This window comes from Pyrgilauda ruficollis, unplaced genomic scaffold (genome assembly GCF_017590135.1).
Source record: "Pyrgilauda ruficollis isolate IOZ18807 unplaced genomic scaffold, ASM1759013v1 scaffold3, whole genome shotgun sequence".
NCBI classification, from domain to species: Eukaryota; Metazoa; Chordata; class Aves; order Passeriformes; family Passeridae; genus Pyrgilauda; species Pyrgilauda ruficollis.
Window position 1 is genome coordinate 9,468,366 of NW_024524377.1, and position 19,316 is coordinate 9,487,681.

Below are 19,316 nucleotides of genomic sequence, written 5' to 3' on the forward strand. Positions count from 1 at the left end.
GGTGATGAATTGCTTAAATGAACAATCGGTTTCTTGGGTCAGTTGCTTTGAGCTGATGAGCATGTTGTTGCTAGACATAGGGAAAACTTCTTTAGAAAGACAAAATTTCTGTAATTTGGGAATGACTGGGCCCGTTTTTCATTTGCTTTCATAAAGAACTCACTTGTATGTTGAAGCCAAGAACTGAAAACCTCTCCAAAGGCATTTTGTGATTGATGTGCTGCTAACAACTGGGAATTGAAGTGGGAGCTATATTTGGCTTAGGCTCCTCTGCTACTGTGTGCGCTCCATTGCTTTTAACAATTTGTATACATGTGTTGTTCTAGATGGGTGTGTGATGTGCATATTCTCCTTAGCTCTGCATGTACATACTGAGGTTCAAGAAACGTGTATGCAAAATTTGTTAAAAGCAAGGGACCTTTGGAAGTAGCAACACCTGAATATGTGTGTACGTGTGTTCATTTGGAAAAGAAACCAACCCGAGGACCTGTACAGTGGTTGGTGACCTCCCTGTATGACTCTTCCTACTTATGTGGTTATGCATTCTCTTTGTTAACGTTGATTTTATTATGCATAGGCTAGAATGTTGTGGGAAAATACCTGCAAGCACAATTCGTAACCATTCCTCATGGCTTCACTTTGGGGTTTAGATCAGACACATCTAAATCCTGCTCTGTAGTTATGTGCTTCACGTTCTCGTGACGGCCGCCTGCCAGACCTGCAGGTCTGGAGCGTGACTGATGTGCATCGGGGTGTTTTTGCTGAGCTGCACCCAGTCTGGGACTGTTCCAAATGAGTTTTGTCATGCATTGTGTTAATGGTCACGGGGGAAGGGGGGAAGCTGCGGGCGAGGCGTCGCAGCGGGGCTCGCACTGTAGCTGTTCCGCATCCACATGCAGCGCCATTCCCTGTCACTATGAAACGCCTCTGCGGTAGCGGTCACACGCATCCCCTTCGGATTGTGGCATTTTCTGTCTCGGGTTCAATGTGTGTTAATCCTGTGGGTGTTGCCATTCCTTCTACTTGCAGCTTCTCGACGTCATTCCAGGTCCACTAGTGCTCTCTCCACTGCTGATTCTGTTGGGCAGTCAGGTGAACAAGCGCTAACTGCATGAATCCGCTTCTTATCCGTAGTCTTGTTTTACACCATCTTAACATTTGCCATCGTGTGCATCAGCCAGCACTTGGCATGTGCTTCTCACCGCTGCGGGGCTTTCTGTTCTGGTTTTGTTCAACGTGGCTTTTTGTTTTGAGTTTCATTTATTGGATGTTTTTAATTTTGTGTATTTTAGGAACATTGTGAACAGTGTTTAAACAAAGGGTGATCCAGGGCTTTCTCAATTCTCCTGTAAATTGGATCAGTTGTGCAGCATGGGCTAAATCCTGACTGATGCAGAGTACTTGCAAATTCTTTTTCTTCTTTAGCAGTGCAGCACTTTCCAGTGCCTAGGACAGGATCCCAATGGGTTTCATCCCATTTATTACTAAATATTCTGGACTCCTGTCTCTGTTAGTGAAAGTTCTTTGTGAGATCTCCTCCAAAATACACAACAGCAGCAAAAATTAAGCACCTGATGAGCTTTCAGAATGAACTTTGGGGCATAACTCATGCTGAACCATCCTTCATATAATTCTGAAGGCCTTGTCTAAAATACATGGAAGCTTTTGAAAGAAAAAAAAAATCCCTTAATTTCACTGGGCTTTGCATAATGGCACTGATGGTTACATGTAATGAGAAAAATCTGCAGATTCCAGTTACTTTTGTCCTACCCCTGTACTACTGGGTTTGCAGTTATGGAGAACCCATAATTCCTTTTGAAATAAGGATATTTTACTGGGAATCTTAAAAATAATTGAATGAGGGTTAGCTTTGGGACAACAGAGACTTAGTTTTGGGGACAAAGATAATGTAGAAGATGAGGGGTTCAGTGTTTTCTAGGAGGCTAAAATCTTATAAGGAATTTGTTATACTGAAAGTTATTTAATTAACCCTTCAGATAGAGAGTGAAAAATACCTGTTTCTCATGAGTCTAGTTAAAAGGCTACCACTTAACTAAAACTCTCAAAACATTTCCCTTATGTTACTCAACAGAAATTATGCAAGCTGATGTGACTGGCATTTTTCAGATAACAATTTGAATTTGTATTTAACCAAAATAATTAAAAATATTTAAAACAGCTCACTTGTAACACAGATTTAAGTTTTGTTTGTTTTTGGCTTCCTATGATAGTCACTTCATGTTTGCCTCCTGTGCTTTGGTACAAAGCATAATCAGATTTTTTATGATTACCTGTATACTACAGAACGCCAAAATGTTCTAAAAAATGGCAAAATAGGATTAATGAGGGTGGCTGCAAATTTTCACTAAGTTTGTAACAAGTATAGTGAATTAATCTAGCCAGGGAGATGAGGGAATGTGGCCAGAGCATAATCTGCAGATTTCTTGCCCAGTAACATTGGGCTTGACTGTACTGGTTATTCCTGGAGCCAGGAGTGTTCCCAGCCCCACATCAGAGATACACTGAGGTCTCTCCTGTGGTTTTATTTCAGCACTCCAGGATGGCAGCAGTGTCTTGGGGAGAAGCCCAGAGTAACTTGGGTGTTGTAAACATAAAAATCACTGAACAAAGGAGTTCAGAAGATTGCTGATAGCCATGGAGATAGAAGCCAGCATGCCACACTGTATTTAATGTGTTAAAAAAAGCTCAATTTTGTTTCTTTATGCTGGGTATTTAAACTGATCTACAATTGAATTACTTTGTCATTTTGTTCTTCATTTAAAAAAAAAAACAAACAAACAACTATCTTCCCTTTTCTAATGTAATACTAAATTTATTAGAAAACAAATGACAGTAGTATTTTCATGCTATGTAGTTTCAAAAGTTAAAGCCAGATTTTGATCTCGGTAACACTTGAGTAATGCAATTGGTTTGGATTTAAATATAATACCAAGTCCAGAACTTATCTCAACAGTTACAGCCCTTGTACTGTACCAGATCTCATTTATATTTAGGAAAATCCTTGTCCTCTGTAACTTCATAGTGTATATATCTCTGTAGTGGTGACTTTAGTTTCAGTCAGACCTACTGCATTATCATCTCTGTGCTTCTGTTAAGAGTGCACAGATTTTTCCATTTTAGGAATAAAGCACTACTTCATCTCCATATTTGAAGTTACTTTTCAACCCAAGTGCATTAAAAAAGGGGATAGTAATAACACATACAACTTTTATTTCTTTGTGAAATGTCATGATTTGATTACTTTTTGGCAGTAGTTCTAAGAAGTTTGTTTCTTTTTTTTTCCCCTTGTAATGTGTTTTGTAGAAAATGTGCTTTTGTTGTAAATCAGAAATGTCTTGTCTGGGTATGTAACTCTAAGAAACAGTAAATTTTCATAGGTATCACTTCTGTTTGAAATAAATATTAGTCTGCAGGGTTTTTTTCCTTTTCAAAATACTTTGGACTTTAAAAGTCTTCCCTGTTTCCCCACAGTAGCTTAATCTCAAATAAAGCTGTGTAATTAGGACAGTAGAACTGGCCAGCTTGAATCTCTGATATAAATTATGCATGTCAGTGTGAGCTAATCAATAAAAGATATTTCAGTGCAGTGGGTTCATAAAGGAGAAAGCAGTGAAATTTTGTGATACGCAGTGTTTTCCCCAAAAACACATTAAGCTGCTGAATACCATGTTTGGCCTCAGTTTTGAGCAAATCCACGATATGCTTCAGCAATTTGACAAGCAGTATTTTTCCACTGTTAAATTAAATATATAGATGAACTATTAAAAGACCTGTGTGACTTGACCCCTCTCTCCTGCTGCTTGATGTGGATCAGCTGAAGGTCTCTTAAATGGGTTTGTGCAGCTTGATCCATGCACCACTGAATTTGCTGACAAAACTCCTGTTGGCATGTGTGGGTACAGGCACAGAGGTGTAACATACATTCCAGGAGGGATAGTCTAAGTCTTCTATGAGCAAACCCACACAGAAAGAAAAACTTGGAATATCATAACCAATCTTTCTGCTTATGGACCAGAGCAAGGATCTCAGTATCTGGTATCTGATCTGCCCCGCTCTAGAAGGACTCAGCTGCCAGAATCTGGCCTGTGATAATTAAGTTACTCATTCTGTCATAGTTCTGCTAGTGGATCTTTCTGAATTTGGCTTTACTAAAAAAACTAATTTCAGTAACTTTTTTGGTAAACTGGGCAAATGATAAAGTAAACTGATTAATGTTAGGAGTGTAAATGGCATTTTAGACTCAATGCCATTGCTTTGGATGCCATTGAGAGCTTTGCCATCAAATTCAAAGGGAAAAAAGATGATATTGTCTGCTCAAAACCAGTTTTGATATAGAGCTCTGGAATTTAAACTTCTTCTCAAAAGAACCAGAAATTTGAATCACTTCACAAGTGAGTTATTAACTTAATTTTTATACTGTGAAGGTGTAGGGGTGTATTCTACTGGTTAATCAAGTCTTGAGACATAAAATAGACTAATCTGGTGCTGCTAGTCTCACATCCTTGCCTGAGAGAAAAGGCTGCAGGATAGATGAGTGCTCGAGTATTTACATGTTCTGACACTGGGCATGGTTCTGTCTCTCTGAAGTTAATGAGAAGCTCTCTTGATTTTTGAGAGTGCCAGATTGGGATGGGCACGTCTGCCTCTGACATTAAAATAAAACTTTGAGACAACTGAGTAAAAAGAAACAGAAAATAGATACCCTGCTTCCCAGCTTAAAATAAATAAATGAAAAGTTGCCCTGAGGATCTAAAATTGCCTCCAACGCCCAACAAACAATAGTTTATTTCTCACCCTAATGGCAGACTCTGTGGAGCTCTGGGTAAAAGGGCCTTTAATGGAAAAGCACTGTGAGTTCCCAGAGTCCGTGGGGAGAACTACTCGGGCACCTGATTAGGATTCCAAATGAATGTGAATTCATTTAACAGTCCCTTTCACTGTTGTCTTTTGTGCAGACCGGTTTGGACTCGGACAGCCAGGCAGGATGCCTGCTTCTGTGAATGCCATGCGAGTCCTGAGCACCAGCACAGATCTGGAGGCTGCTGTGGCCGATGCACTGGTAAGAGGAAAAATACAAAATGCTTCCAACACCGGAAAGTGGCTTAAAGTTACCTGTACGTATGTTCTCCTCTTTCTAAATAGCTTTATTCTGATCGTGCCAGTGGCTGATGCTGTAGAGTTACCTTTTGCTGTTTGGACTTTGGGTATACTGGCAGCAGTATGTTTTTCCTGATTCCATGTCAGTTCTCTGCAGCTGTTGTCAGACAGAGTGCTGTGGCTTGGTACTACAGCTGCTGCAGGATGGGTTGGATCAGCTGTTTGCCTTTCACTTGGCTGTCAGAGGATGTGCCCAGCACTGTGAGAGTGCTCGGCACTCGTGGGGTCAGAGATTTCCATCAGTCCTATTACCTGCATGAAGATTTTGTCAGAAAAATGGTGTTCTCTGTTAGTGTCAATTCCTGATCAGGTTTCAGCAAGAACAAGTTTCTGCCCTGTGTTATTTGCACCTGGGTAGATACTCAGAGAGCTCATAACTTGGCTTGCATGGAATCTGTACCATCTCATGCTGTTATGGTGTAAGTTGAATTGTATTTGTCTAGTTTGCTGCTAATACTTTCAAACATTCACTGCTTTTCCTAGTAAATTTTATGTAATTTTAAAAAATGTTGCTGTCCTGTATAATCTTATTGTACTATGGTATCTCTTGGATAGAACCCAGCTTTTCAGAAGGCACATGATAAACCTTTGTATGTACTTCGAATATTTGGGGGAGCAAGGATGTGTAAGAGGCAGAAGAAATTATTGTACAGTGCTAGCTGGGTACCCATTGGTCTTCTCCAATGACCTGAATGAGGGAGGGATTTCCTGATGTATCTTGAAACAGATCTCTCAGAATCTGTCTGAGATGCACTTTAAGGAAGATGAACCATGTCACCAGTGTTTGTGGTAGATGGCCTTTCTCCATTTCCTAGTTCACTTTCCCCAAGGATGGCTAACATTTTCCTTTTTATGTCTGATTACCACCCTGCTCATGACACCTGTTACAGTACTTCTAGAAAAATGGCCCTTTATACAAAATTTATCTTTCAAAACAAAGAAAGTATTTGTGAACCAAGTGAGGTAGAGCAGTGTATAATGGATGGCACTGTTGCATTTAGTGGGCTGAATCACTAGTGAGCATTTTCATCACCAAATGTAACAGCTTGTGAGCCCATTTCTGCTCTCACCACCTCAAATTTGCTACCAGAGCAGTTCAGGACATAATTACAGACAACGGTTTGCCTGTGTAAATGAAATCAGGCTTTATCCCTGCATGTGAGCAGCTGCTGAATACGGGTTTCTTAAGGGAGGAGAGTGTCATAGTATTTGACTGCTGAGCCCTGAGATTTCTTTGGGTGTGACTTAATCTTCAGCAAGACTTAGAGTGCTCTTTTAAATATTCCAGCTTTGATGTTAAGTAACATTAAACTGAAATGTTAAAATTTTGAAGGGTTGAGCACTTAAAAAGGAAATACTTAAGTCTAGCTGGAAACTAGCTGGTGCTGCTGACTTGGTTCATCAACTGAATTTGTACGGCTTCAGGAGATGCAACACAATCTTGTTGCTCCCTTCTTTCCCACCACCCCAGTTTTCTCTTCATTGCCTTCTGACAACAGGCAACTTAGAAAGCCTGTGCAGGCTCCTTTTGAGAGAGTGTTGTGATGCCAGCTTTTTCCCAGTAACCTTGTTTTCAGAGACTTGTCTTTTCCATGTAGTAAGAAATGAAAAGAACTTCTCCAAAGATGGCTTCAGCCAAATCCTCAATTGAAACAAAACATGGTGGGTCATTCTGTGACCTCTACTCCCTCTGTACAATTCCAGTTGGATCCACTGCTTCTGTTTGAGCTGGACTTGGCCTAAACCCACAGTGTCAATACTGGGATTAGTGCTCAGGTCTGTCAGAAGAGCTCAAAGGGTGATGGAAACTTTGCTGTTAAGTAAGGCCTTTAAGCCAGTGGTGCCAACCAGGGGGTCTTAGAAGAAGCTAATCTTCAAAACAGTGTGGTGTAAGAACTGTGGGTTGAAAGAGAACTTGGCAAGTGAAGTTTATTAAGTGTGCTGTACTGCAGATAGCGGCTTCCTCACATCAGAATTTCTTTGCAAGACTCTAAAATGAAACGCTGCTAGTAATATGTGGGGAAAGTGAAATCACTACCAAAATCTTTGGTATCTTTAATTGTAGATTTTTTTAAAGTAAGAAAAGAGGTGTTGAATATAGATCTGTTCCTAAAAAAGTTTTTAAAAGTTTATTCTCACTTCCGAGATCCCTAAGGGAAATTGTAAGCCAGTATGAGTAGTGCAACAGTTAGGAGATAAAGTCAGGCATTATTATATCCACTTTTATTTTGCAAAAACTGTATTTTTTTTTAATTTGCTAAGACACATTTGCTATACGTTTTTGTTGCAAAAACAAACCCTACATAAGCTTCTGACATAATTCTCTATGCTTTTTCCCACCCTTCAATATTTTCCTGCCTACAGCTGTTAGGAGACTCCAGGAGCAAGGTACTAGTGCTTTCTTGACTTTTTATTTCTACTTTCCAACTCTCCCCACCCTGTTGCTAATGCCCATGATACTGCATGTGAGTTAATTTCTATGCTTCAATCCTCCAGTCCTAGTTGAAGCAAAACTCTGCTGGCTTCACAAGTCCAGGACCTGCAGGACTGGACGCTGGAAGGAATTCTGTAGCAAACACTTCAGAATATAGATGATTTTTTTTTTATACATTATCTTGTCAACTCTGTTCTTTTAAGGTTTATTTAAGAGGTTTTTTTGCTGCCAATTATGCTACTATTCTTTCTGTAAGGATCAAGGCAGTCAAAGATGTACCTGAGGGAATTAGGTCCTGTAATGCCATGCTATGGAAATGAGTGGGATTTGAGTACTCAACTCCCTTAGCAGCCTCTGGAAAGAATCCTAGCCCAAACTAACAGAGAAATTGCCATCTCCCATATCCAGTGCATTTCTAGAGTCACTTGAGTATTGATATCAAAGTGACTGAGGCATGCCAGCACAGATTCTTTCAGCTATTTCTTCCTTATCTTTGTTTTTTGTTAAAGTGGAAGTTGTATCGTCATAGTTCTGTAACAATGAAAATGACCATTATTGCCAGTAGAACATTTATTGTATGTAATTTCATTACCAGTAGCTTAATTCTACTGGGCATAAATGCATCATTTTCATGCTGGGGAAGGCAGGCTCTCTTCCCCTGAGTCACTCAGTCCCATTGAAATCAGTGGGCTCTGTCTTGCACTGCTCTGAGAGGTAAGCAGGCAATGCATGGTGACATCTTTAAAACACTTCAGTCACTGTAACAGTAGCACTAATCTTGTTTTTAGTGATTCCAAATAGAATGTCTTTCTTTTGGCATCAGTGTAACTATATATGACTTGATAAGTCGGAGTTTCCCCTTTTCCAGAAAAAGCCGGTGAGAAGGAGGTATGAGCCCTACGGGATGTACTCCGATGACGATGCCAACAGCGACGCTTCCAGCGCTTGCTCGGAGCGCTCCTACGGCTCCAGGAACGGGGGCATTCCGCACTACCTGCGGCAGACTGAAGATGTGGCTGAGGTTCTGAACCATTGCGCCAGCTCCAACTGGTCTGAAAGGAAAGAAGGGCTCATAGGTCTTCAGAATTTACTGAAAAGCCAACGGACACTGAGGTGAATTCATGGTTTTCTGGTGTCAATAATTCATTAGGGATGACTACAGCCAGAAGGCAGTATTATGTACCTGCCTTATGGAGACAGGTAGTGTCCTCCATGGCTGTGAAGGCTTTGTCTCCATAATGTGGGATTGCAGTTAACTTTTAGGAAGATTTTTGCTGTGTCATCAGTATAATTTGTGGCAGTAGTGTAGAAAGGGCTCAGGTGTAAGCATGCTATCTTCTCTTAGCCTTCATCCCTCTCATGAAGACCTCCAGTGGTAGGTGTTTGTTGTAGCACAGTGAGATTTCCCACAGTGGTGCTGTTGTAAACATACTCAAAGGGTGGTGCCATTTTTACGTTAGTCTGTTTGAACCTTCAATATTTTTTCCCATGGCAATTTAGTTGGTGAAGCAAGCATTGCACTTACTCTAAAATGACTCGGGGTGTGTGTTTCAAAGCTGAGATCAGACAGTGCTGGTGCTGGCTGTACTTTGACTCTTTATGAAGGCTGTGTTAGGTGTAATTACAGATCCTGTTTGTAACTCTTGAAAAATTTTATATCAGAAACTTGTGTCTTATAAATGGTGTAGTGTGTAATGTAGAGGGAAATTTCTTAGGGCTGTGAAGTATGTGTGCCAACTCTGAAACTTCATATGGTAGGAGAGGGAGACCTTTTTCCCTTGCTGAGAACCATGTAACCCCTTCAAACACCTTTGGCACATCACACCTTTAAAGTGGTTTTAGAATTACCCAGTAGGTCTCAGAATTATCCAAAAGTCATTTGGAAACTCCCTATGGCCACAGGTCACATTAACTAGACAGCTGGCTCTCAGGCCATAGACATTTCACCCTTAGTTTATGGAGGAAGTGTTTGAAATAAGCTGTTTATCTCTTGGCTCCTTTGAAGGTAACATTCACAAATAGCTGTGACAATTTTATTTTTCTGTTGTGAATCATATGTACTTAAATTATGGCCAAGTTTATAAGTGGTTGTTTAGAGCCTCCCTACTTGGGTTTGTGCAATTGTTTCTATTTTAAAAGGGCTTCACACTGGCTGAAAAGAATTTCATGGTTCATGTTAACAGTCTGAATAAAAGTGTCTGAGGGCAGGCCTGAAAAAGTTGGTTTCTTGCCATTACAAAAATTTTCTAGCACTTCACATGATGTGATGCAGGCCTTAAATGGGAAGTGCTACAGGTTTTGAAAATGGGTAGTTAGAGTCTTAAGATCAGAGATGCTTTTTGATGTGGTCTATTTCTGAGTCTCTTAAAAGATACTTCCACCATGTATGCTGTCTTTTTTCTTTCTCTTTAACAAACTGCATGGAAAAACTGTGGCACCTCATTACTTGTATGAAAAAATTGGGTGAGATTTTGATTTTGCCACAAAAGTGTGTGAGAATTATAAGCAAGGTTTGGACTACTGTTGGGGATAGTTGCAAGGGAGGAAGCCCTGAGAAGTTTTGGTGATGAGCTGTTTATCCAGGTCAGTAGATCTTAGCAGAAATACTGGTGGAATTAAACTCTTGATTATCAGCCCTGCTGGTTATAGTGTTTGAACTGGGCTGTCACCAGTCCCTCAAGCTAGCAAGTTGTCTTAGCTTTGATCCTGAATAATTTTTAAATCTGTCCCAGAAACTACACCTCTGTGCAGTTTTTTTTTTTCAATTCAGTACTGTGATTAGTTCTCTGTATTTCATTTTGGATTTTCTTTTGATCTGCTTCCTCCTTGGTTCAGAGTTGATCTGGTGCCTGTTCTAATGATTAGATTTTATCATCCTGCTTGTTCCCACGGCATCTTGAGAACATCATCAAGGCCATTAGTCCAAGGGGCAAGTCTGTCTTGTAATTAAACCTGTTGCCTTCTGTTGTGGTGAAACACATTAATAAGAGGCAGTGATGTGGCTGGGTTTTCTTTAGTATTCTGAACTGAAAGATGGCTGATCCTCTGTTAGCTGGGATTTGCATGTCCAGAGATGTGCATGCAAAGTGGAATGACACTTACCCATCCTCTTTGTATCATACAGCTTCATGTGGCCTACTTTTTGAAGGGCTCCTCATAAGCTCTCCTAAATAAAACAAGGCAAACGAGTCCCTTAAGGAAATGTTCTTCCACTGCCTGTTGCAGTTCAGTACTTGCATTGTTACCTTGGGTCTGTGAGTTTTTAGAAACAGTCACACATATACTTGCTGACTTTATATAACCTTTGTCCAGAAAGAAAATCCATTAGAGTAATAAAGAGGGGTTCATTCAGAGACCTGCAGTCTGCATGATGTCAGGAGAATGCTGTAGTAATTTTGAGCCTGTGCAGCCTCACCCTGAATTAAGCTGACAGTTTACTGTGATGTTGTTACAAAGACTTTTCCCTCCCTACCAGACTCTTAAACCCACTGGTTTTGTGCCCTTCTAAAATTTAATCAGCCTTTAATGCATAGATTTACTGGGGGAAAAAAAATCCTGTGTTACTTAGAAACAATCTAACATAAAGCATCTGTAGACTACTGCCTTATTCTGACCTGTTCAAAGATTATTTTTTGAAACAGAGAAGTTGGTGGATTGTAGAATTAATGTTGTTCTGGAAATAAATTCCCTGTAGTCAAAATCTTCAATAACTCTTCTCTGAGCAGTCAGTGTTCATTTCACTAGTTGCTCTGGTTTCATTATAATTGTGAAAGATGTCTATTTGCATCCATAGTATGCAGGAAATGTAACCTAACTGCCTTGCTCAGGTTTTGTTTGCACCATAAACAAGAAGAGCTTCTGTATTTTTTGCCAGTTTGCTTTGCAGGAAAGCTAAGACTTCTCAATACATTGCAGATAAGAGATTTGGCACCAAAGAGTTCTGCATTTGACTCCAACTCAGTATCTCATGCATCATTCTTCTTCCCCCCTGCCATAAAAAGAGCACTACTGAGCAGCTAATAATCTCTTACAAATAGGAAGTTAGATAGTTCCTTGATGTAATTATCTGCTGATTTAATAGTTGGCCATTTGTTAATGTCTCTTCCATTTCTATATGTTTGGCTCCTCAATGTGCCTGCCTGCTGTCAGACTTTGGAGTCTGTTCTGATGTGTTAATAATCTGTGATTTTAGACTGATACTACTGAAGCAACTGGGAATTTAAACCAAAAGACATGATTAGTATATAACCAGAAAGTTCTGATTTTACTTGAAAATTTGAAAACCTTGAGACAAAGGAGACTTGAAAAACCTATTTTTAAGGAGAAAAAAACGCATGATTCAGCAACCTTGACCCAGACAGAAACTAAGTGCCTTGCAAATGTGCACATTTCAAGTTGTCTTCTGGAATCCAGAATATAGAAGAAAATAAAAGCAGCAGAAAATAAAATTGTCTGGTTCAAGATTTAAAAAAATAAATGTTTATTAGCTTTTTAGTGTAAAACTGGTGATCCCAGCAGTTAAACTGAAGTACCAGTAAAGGCTTTGCCTAGATGTACAAAGTTTTCAGAAATGTGACCAAAGTAACATTTAAATAAAGAAGGTTAGATCTTTCAGCTGTTAATATTTATTAGCTGCCTTTTTTTTCCCTGCAACTAAAACTTTGGCATTAATGTGGTGTTTTATTTATGTATTTTAGCCGAGTCGAGTTAAAAAGGCTGTGTGAAATATTTACTCGCATGTTTGCTGACCCTCACAGCAAGGTAAGATCACAAAGCCTTGGCTCGCTCTCCTACATTACTGTGTGTGCACATTTGGCACTGTTCCAAGATGAGTGGTTTGTATTTCTACCCCTGCCATCTGCTGGGGAAAACTGGCATTTAAAAATCTCCTCGGTTTGCATTTGTTTTACAAGGAGGGGATGTGTCTCAGTCTCTTTTATGTTGCTAGGAGCTGGTTACTCCCTGCTGCCTGAGGAGCAGCCTAATGCCTTTCAGAGGTCACCTCCTGGAGCCAGGAGTTCAGTTTGATTTGCACTTCTCTAGGGTGTATTTCTGGTGATACACAGGGAAGAGTGGTCCACGAGGGGTCATGAGCATCACAGCCACTGGGGTTTGTGTGTTGTGTACACCTGGGAGCAGGTGTCTCACCAAGATACTATTCTGATTCCCATAATCAAGGTCTTTGATATAGCTACTTTGCCTTCCTTAAAACACTGACCTTTGAAGTTAAAGGCTGTGGCATGAATTTAAAGACATTTCTTAAGAGGAAGTGGGCCACAGAATGGGGAGGTAGGGCCCGTAAGCGTGTTCAAGACTAGTGGATTGCTATGGACAGCTAAAGGAGAAGCAGGGTGAAAGGAATATGGAATTTCATGCCCTTTTTTGAGTTTTGCTAGCTGAGGAAAACCAGTATGGCTGTGTAAAAACATCAGCAGTTTGAGAAAGAATAAGTTGTATAAATCTTTGTACTTCAAGACCTCTTGGTAAACCAGTGTTAATAAATTATTGTTGGGTGCAAATTTCATGGGCAGGCAGAGTAGCCTGTCATAGGTCCTGCTCAAAATGTGCATTTTTTGCCTTAATTATACTGGGGGACCAGCTGTCCCAGAGATCTCACCAAGCTTGTAGTACCTACCTGTAAGTTCTTATTGCTTGGTTTCCCAAGGTTTGTGTAGTAGAAAGGGCGAAGATCTAATTATTTGTTTGCAAAATAATTCAAATTTCTGAGTAAGGTTGGAGTCTATTGCACACTGGGCTCAAGTATGTTCTTTGTGGCAGCAGTGATCTGTCATTTTCACTGCTTCTGTAGAATTACTGATACAAACTCATTAGTTGTGGTGTTCAACACACATAGCTTTGTTCATAGAACTGTATATAAACATGTGTTACTTCTTGACTGAGGCGACTGAATCTGATCCAAGGCATATAATAAGAGATTGTGTTTTAAGAAAATGTGATCTTTGAATGAATGTGTCCTTTATCTGTTGAGAAACTGCATCCTTGATCACTCTGTGTGCTAACGAGTGGTTTGTTTTGTTGCATGGCCTGCTTTGCCGTGGAATTCACAACAGAGAGTAAGTGTTTTCTACCCCTTCCTTCCTTCATTCATTCATTTGTTACATGTGGTATTTTAATACAACACCTTTTAGACATGTCTTGTCTGATTTTTTTTCCAGAGCAATGTAGTCACTAAAATCATTAATTCATTAAACTCTTATAACAAAATCATCCTGAAATTCAGACTGTAAACCCCCTTCCCATTTGAATATTTTTATTTTAAGAATTGTATTTCTTTTTCTGATACTTGTTTTGTTTATAGGTCTTCAGTATGTTTCTGGAAACCCTGGTGGATTTCATCATCATTCATAAAGACGACTTGCAGGATTGGCTTTTTGTTCTCCTGACTCAGTTGCTAAAGAAAATGGGAGCAGATTTGTTGGGGTCTGTGCAGGCAAAAGTTCAAAAAGCTCTGGATGTCACCAGGTAGAGTACTCAGATGGCAAATGTTGCTGAGGTTTTTTGGGATTACAGGAAGGTGTGATTTTAGAAATCCAGTAGTGCTGTGTATTTTGAGGGCTCAGTCTTGATGAATAAAAGAATAAAGGAGAACAAAGTTATGTCACAGTATTTGAAGTATTGAATTAAAAAGGCCTGTCTCTCTTCTAAATAAATAACTTTAAAGCATAAATTTAAAAATATATGATGGATTAATTTTAGGGCTTTGTGATATGCTCAGATATCAGGGTTTTTTGATTGACAGGTACCCAAAAAATTGCAGTATTGAGAATGTGAATGGTGCTTTACCACAAAATTCAGCACCTCTTTTATCTTGTTCAGACACAAATATCAGGATAAGACCTTGAATACTACCGCGGTGCTCACACCAGTTCTATACTCCATGTCCTTTGCAAAGGATGTTCAGCACAGGACACTATTACAATAAAGTTTGGCTCATTCTAGAAATAGGATAATTTAAAAAGAAAAGAAAAACTAGTAATAATCTAGGAGAAAATAGTGGGGAAAAAAGAGGAGAGAGATCAAAACCAGGTATGAACCCTGAGGACAAGATAAACCAAGCTGCTTCTAGCGATAAGGGAACAAAGCAGAGTCTGAAATTAAATGGACAGGCATGCCAACAGAAGTGTACAGACAGTAGAGTAACAGTGTGCAAATACACTGATTTAGCAGTTTTCTCCAGTGTTGTGTCAATAACTACCTAATCCTTAAGCTCAGAGTTTCTCTTATTGATGGTAAAGTTACCAAGAAGAAAAGTGTGTTGGAATCTGCTATGTAAGCTTTGAGGTATTGAGTTAATTCCATTTATGTTGCATTACATTTTTGCTTTTGTTTCTTTCGGACAGGGATTCTTTTCCATTTGATCAACAATTTAACATTTTGATGAGGTTTATTGTAGATCAGACCCAGACACCAAACCTGAAGGTCAGTATCAAAAGCCATTTCACTAAAGCATCAATGTGCTTGTCTTACTTGTCATGTCAGGCATGCCATAAAGCATAGAACTCATGAGAAGGTAATTATTGTATTATGTGCATATTGGCAATTTGGAGACATGTTCCAGGAATACTTCCTCCCCACCATGTGATGTCTTTGTCAGTCTGTAGTGGGATCTGTTCCTATGGAAAAAATGCATCTTTGCCAGCTCCTGAGCTTCACAAATCCTTTTTAATTTCCCAGGTCAAAGTTGCTATCCTGAAGTATATTGAGTCCTTGGCAAGACAGATGGATCCAACAGACTTTGTGAATTCCAGTGAGACAAGACTTGCTGTATCTAGAATTATAACTTGGACTACAGAACCAAAGAGCTCAGATGTGAGAAAGGTAAGCCAGGACACTGACGTATTTGTAGTAATTATCACTCTTCAGAAAGGAGAAAAAAACCAAAAAAACCTGTCATAAAGGTAATGAAACGTTCAGTGATCAGACTCAAAAAAGCCCTGATTTTACATACCTCACTGTCCAAACAAAACTGTCAATTCAGCCCACACACAATTCTGAAGCATGTCTTCATATATTTTTTTACTTGTGTGACTTTATCTACTATGACCATACAAAAGGAGATCATGGTGTGAAAATGTGCTTTTTCTTGAGCAGTCTGGCAGTATCTCTAGGTTTGTATTTTGTTTAGGTGAAGGCTTTGTGCTTTGTAGCCTGAAAGCTAGCACAACTTCAGTGTTATAATGTTGTTAAAAGAAAGTAAACAAATCAGTAAGCTGCCAGGGGCTCTCAACCCTTCTCTTTTAAGTGTTGTGTGTTTATCTCTACCTGGAAAAAAATGACACAATTAGGTCAGGCCTGGGTAATAGTTACCTTGTTCTTTATCTTGCTCTCAATGCAAGTGTCAGGCAAGCTAAAATGGGACAGGTAGTGATACTCATCTCTCCCAAGAGAAAAGCAAGACTTAGTTTTATGTAGCTGGCATCTGTAACACAATTTAAAATTACCTTCTACTTCCAGTAGGAGTTAAAGGCTTTGAGATGAACTGGGGTTTAAAAATCCCAGCCAAATTTTAATAATTTCAGATTGTAAAAATTGTATGAGAACTTTACATTATATGCACATGAAATGTTGACTTAATACTAGAATAACATGCAATTTCATAACTTTGGAAATAATAAAATTACTTTTATTTGATTCTGATGAAAAGATTGCTGGGTATCAAATGTGCTGCCACACACATGTGTGCAGCATTATCCAGCAGCTGAAGGAAGGCTTCAAAGAAGCTGTTTGGGATTGTGAGCTGTTTGCTTGCTCACATACAGGTGATTGGTTCTGTGGGAAAAAAGGAACATTATCTTTTTTGAGGACTTCCTGTAGGGATTATTCACAGTACTATAACTGAAACTTGCTTCTGTAAGATAGTCTCCCTCAGGAAAAAAGGGGTACTTAAAATTCTGGACTTAATGCTGGAATAAGGATTTGCATTTTAATGTTTCCATGTCCAAAGTCAGAAAGAATTGATCAGGCAAAGCAGCTGCTTCTGTGTTACAGTTCAGGTGAATCTCAAGCAGTTTATTTTGCTGTTGGACTGTGAGGGGTAGTTGTAATTATTTTAAGTAGAAATATGCATTGGAAAGCAAAATCTGTTCATATTGCTCAGCAGCAGAAACATTCCACCAATAGGGGTCATCGTTGCTGCATGCAAGGGGAAGCAGAGAGTATCTTCTGCAGCTGAAAAATTGGATGTTCGCTGTTCCCTGCGGGCTGTGGGGAGCAGGTGCTCACTGTGTGGTGTCCATCCTTCTGTCTGTTCCAACGGCTTGCACAGCTCTGGCAAAACTTTCAGCAAACTCTACCTTAGTAATACTTGGGCAAGTGCCCTCAGGCTGACAAGTGATTACTGAATCAAAATTCTTCTTATTAGACCTACGTGTGACTTGGATTTGCCTTTGGTGCCAGTACTTTCCAAATAAATTATTACACAGTTAAGCTAATTTAGGATACTAAAAACAAACGCACAGGTGATCTTTATTTCATCATACCATTGCTGTACTACGATTTTATTAAGAACATAGTACAAACCAGGAGCTTTAGAAGAAACAGTGCAGCTAAGGATTTACAAGCAATCATTGGCCATTTTATCTGTCAGGACTGTAGTTAACAGACTTATAAATTGATTATGCAATAGTGAATTGGATTATCAAGAGCAAATCTAAGCAGGTGAAATGTTCTGAAGAACACAATTAAATATTGCTGTGTTTTTTGCTGGCAATATAACTTGGGGGAAAAAAGTAGTGCCTTTTTAATATCATGATTATTCATTTAAGCATCTTCTTCCACCCTTGTGGAAGGTATTATGGTGGCCTTCAAGATCTGTGGTTTTCTAAATGCAAAGCAGACCATGCCCTGTAAATACTGAGACAACCTGGGGATAGCAGTGGAGATTACTGGGGAGAAGGAGAAGAATCAGTTTTGTCTTCAGTTGATTGAAGTACCACAAGAGGCTTGTAAAAAGTGTAAAAATAGTTTTTCAGTAGAATCTGGTCTTAAGAGTACCAGTGCAATGAACTCAGCTCCTGCAAGGGACAAGAGTGCACAACGTCCATGGTACTGAGGGCTCCTGCGTGGTGCAGTCCTCTTTACAGGGGTGGCTGACTTGGTGGAACAATGATGCTGTTGCTCAGCTGCTCCTGGAGGCAGGGACTCTTTCCCCTGAGAAATGGAGTCCCACAGCCAATATCCTCTTCACCCAAGTCTGAGTTACTGAATTCTACCACAACGCCAGTAGTATCTGTGTGTGGTGGCCATGCTGTTCTGTCTGGGGTTTACCTTTGAGCAGAGGCAGATAAAGCAAGCTTCCTCACACTAGTGATGTCTGTCAGTGACAAAGGCATGTGTCTGCTGTGTGCACGTGGCAATTTGTCATGCAAATCTGATCCTGTAATAGCAGTCAAGGCATCTGTTCAAGAACAGAACTGATTATATATATTTTCAGTCTATACTGAGATTATCCTTTTGTTAGTGGTAGTCTGTCCATTACTACTACTTACTATGTCTGATGGTCATGGAGGTCTCAGCCACATAGTGTTAAGGCACTGGGGAAAAACAGAACAAAAAATGTAATTTAGCCCAAAAACCATTTCAAACTGAATACTACAGCTTATTAATAACTTTGTGTTTTCTTGTGACAACACTTAAACACACTTAATGAGCACACTTAACTAATCTGACACAATTTGAACTACAGCTCATGTTTTGTAGCTAGTGAGATAAGAAAAAGTCAAAAGAAATGCTGTTTTGCATAAAGCAGTTTATGGTCCCTTATGAAATGACATCTGTAGTTAAAACATGAGCTCTGTTATCACAAGGAGGATGAGATGTACAATGGGAACATGCAGTTGATACTAAAGTGTGCATTGACAAAATGTTGTGATTCCCTCTCAGGGCAGAAACCATTTAAACTGCTGATAGTAGCCATGAGTATGTGCAGTTAAAATTATTGTCAAGCTGTGGATTTAAAATAAGGTGATCTGCAATGTGTTACAGGTAAATATTTGTCTTGTTTTAAAGATTGTTAGTACTTTTGGGTGTTTACCCTGCACTCAGCTTAAGGTTCACTTCCTGCAAGCAGTGCTGGGAGAAAAGTGAAGACGCTTGTCTTCCATGCTGAACAAAAGCTACAGGGTAGGAGCAGTGCCATGTGGAGACCTGGATGGGAAGTGGTCCCAGCGTGAGGAGAGCACCTGTTGGTGATTCCTGCACATGCAGCCAACTCGTGGCTTTTTCCCCAAGCAGAGCTTATCAGTGGGCAGGGCACAGATCAAGATTTCAGATAACTGAGCTGTAATTTTGACTGCAGTAGCATCTAACCTTGTGTGAGATACTTGGCTTTCCTGCTGTAGCAGGGTGTTAGTTCTGATTTTCCTCTGGAAATTGTTTAAGATTTGATGAAATAATTTTTCAAAAGGCAGTTAATTACCACACAGAAAAGTAACACAATGGCAATGCCAGTACTGTGATGACTGGTGAGGACACTGTAAGTCAGTAACTTCACCATTTTATTAGTAATATTGCCAGCAAAGTTATTGTGCAATCCTTACGTAGGTAAAGTGCTGATTGAACTTGGATGACAGGCATGGGCTCTGTGTGGGAAAATACTTTGATCCTGGAAAAGAGCCATCAGTTTGAGAATGGAAATTAGAATAAGGCTTCTCATTTGACTTTGGCCAAAGCCTACAGAAACCTC

At 39.6% G+C, this 19,316-nt stretch overlaps 1 protein-coding gene across 15 annotated transcripts in view; it reads left to right on the forward strand.

Annotated features, from left to right (window-relative positions):
- CLASP1 (cytoplasmic linker associated protein 1) overlaps positions 1-19,316 on the forward strand; it is a 171,885-nt gene that overhangs the window by 112,119 nt on the left and 40,450 nt on the right. For 6 of the 15 annotated variants that reach the window (XM_041472830.1, XM_041472831.1, XM_041472836.1 and 3 more), the window contains 8 exons: positions 4,977-5,080; positions 7,543-7,566; positions 8,481-8,725; positions 12,310-12,373; positions 13,684-13,686; positions 13,932-14,095; positions 14,974-15,052; positions 15,308-15,451. In XM_041472830.1, coding sequence (XP_041328764.1) covers positions 4,977-5,080; positions 7,543-7,566; positions 8,481-8,725; positions 12,310-12,373; positions 13,684-13,686; positions 13,932-14,095; positions 14,974-15,052; positions 15,308-15,451 — 827 coding nt within the window. The remainder of the gene's footprint in view (positions 1-4,976; positions 5,081-7,542; positions 7,567-8,480; positions 8,726-12,309; positions 12,374-13,683; positions 13,687-13,931; positions 14,096-14,973; positions 15,053-15,307; positions 15,452-19,316) is intronic. The other 9 variants (XM_041472833.1, XM_041472838.1, XM_041472839.1 and 6 more) reach the window with 3 other exon arrangements.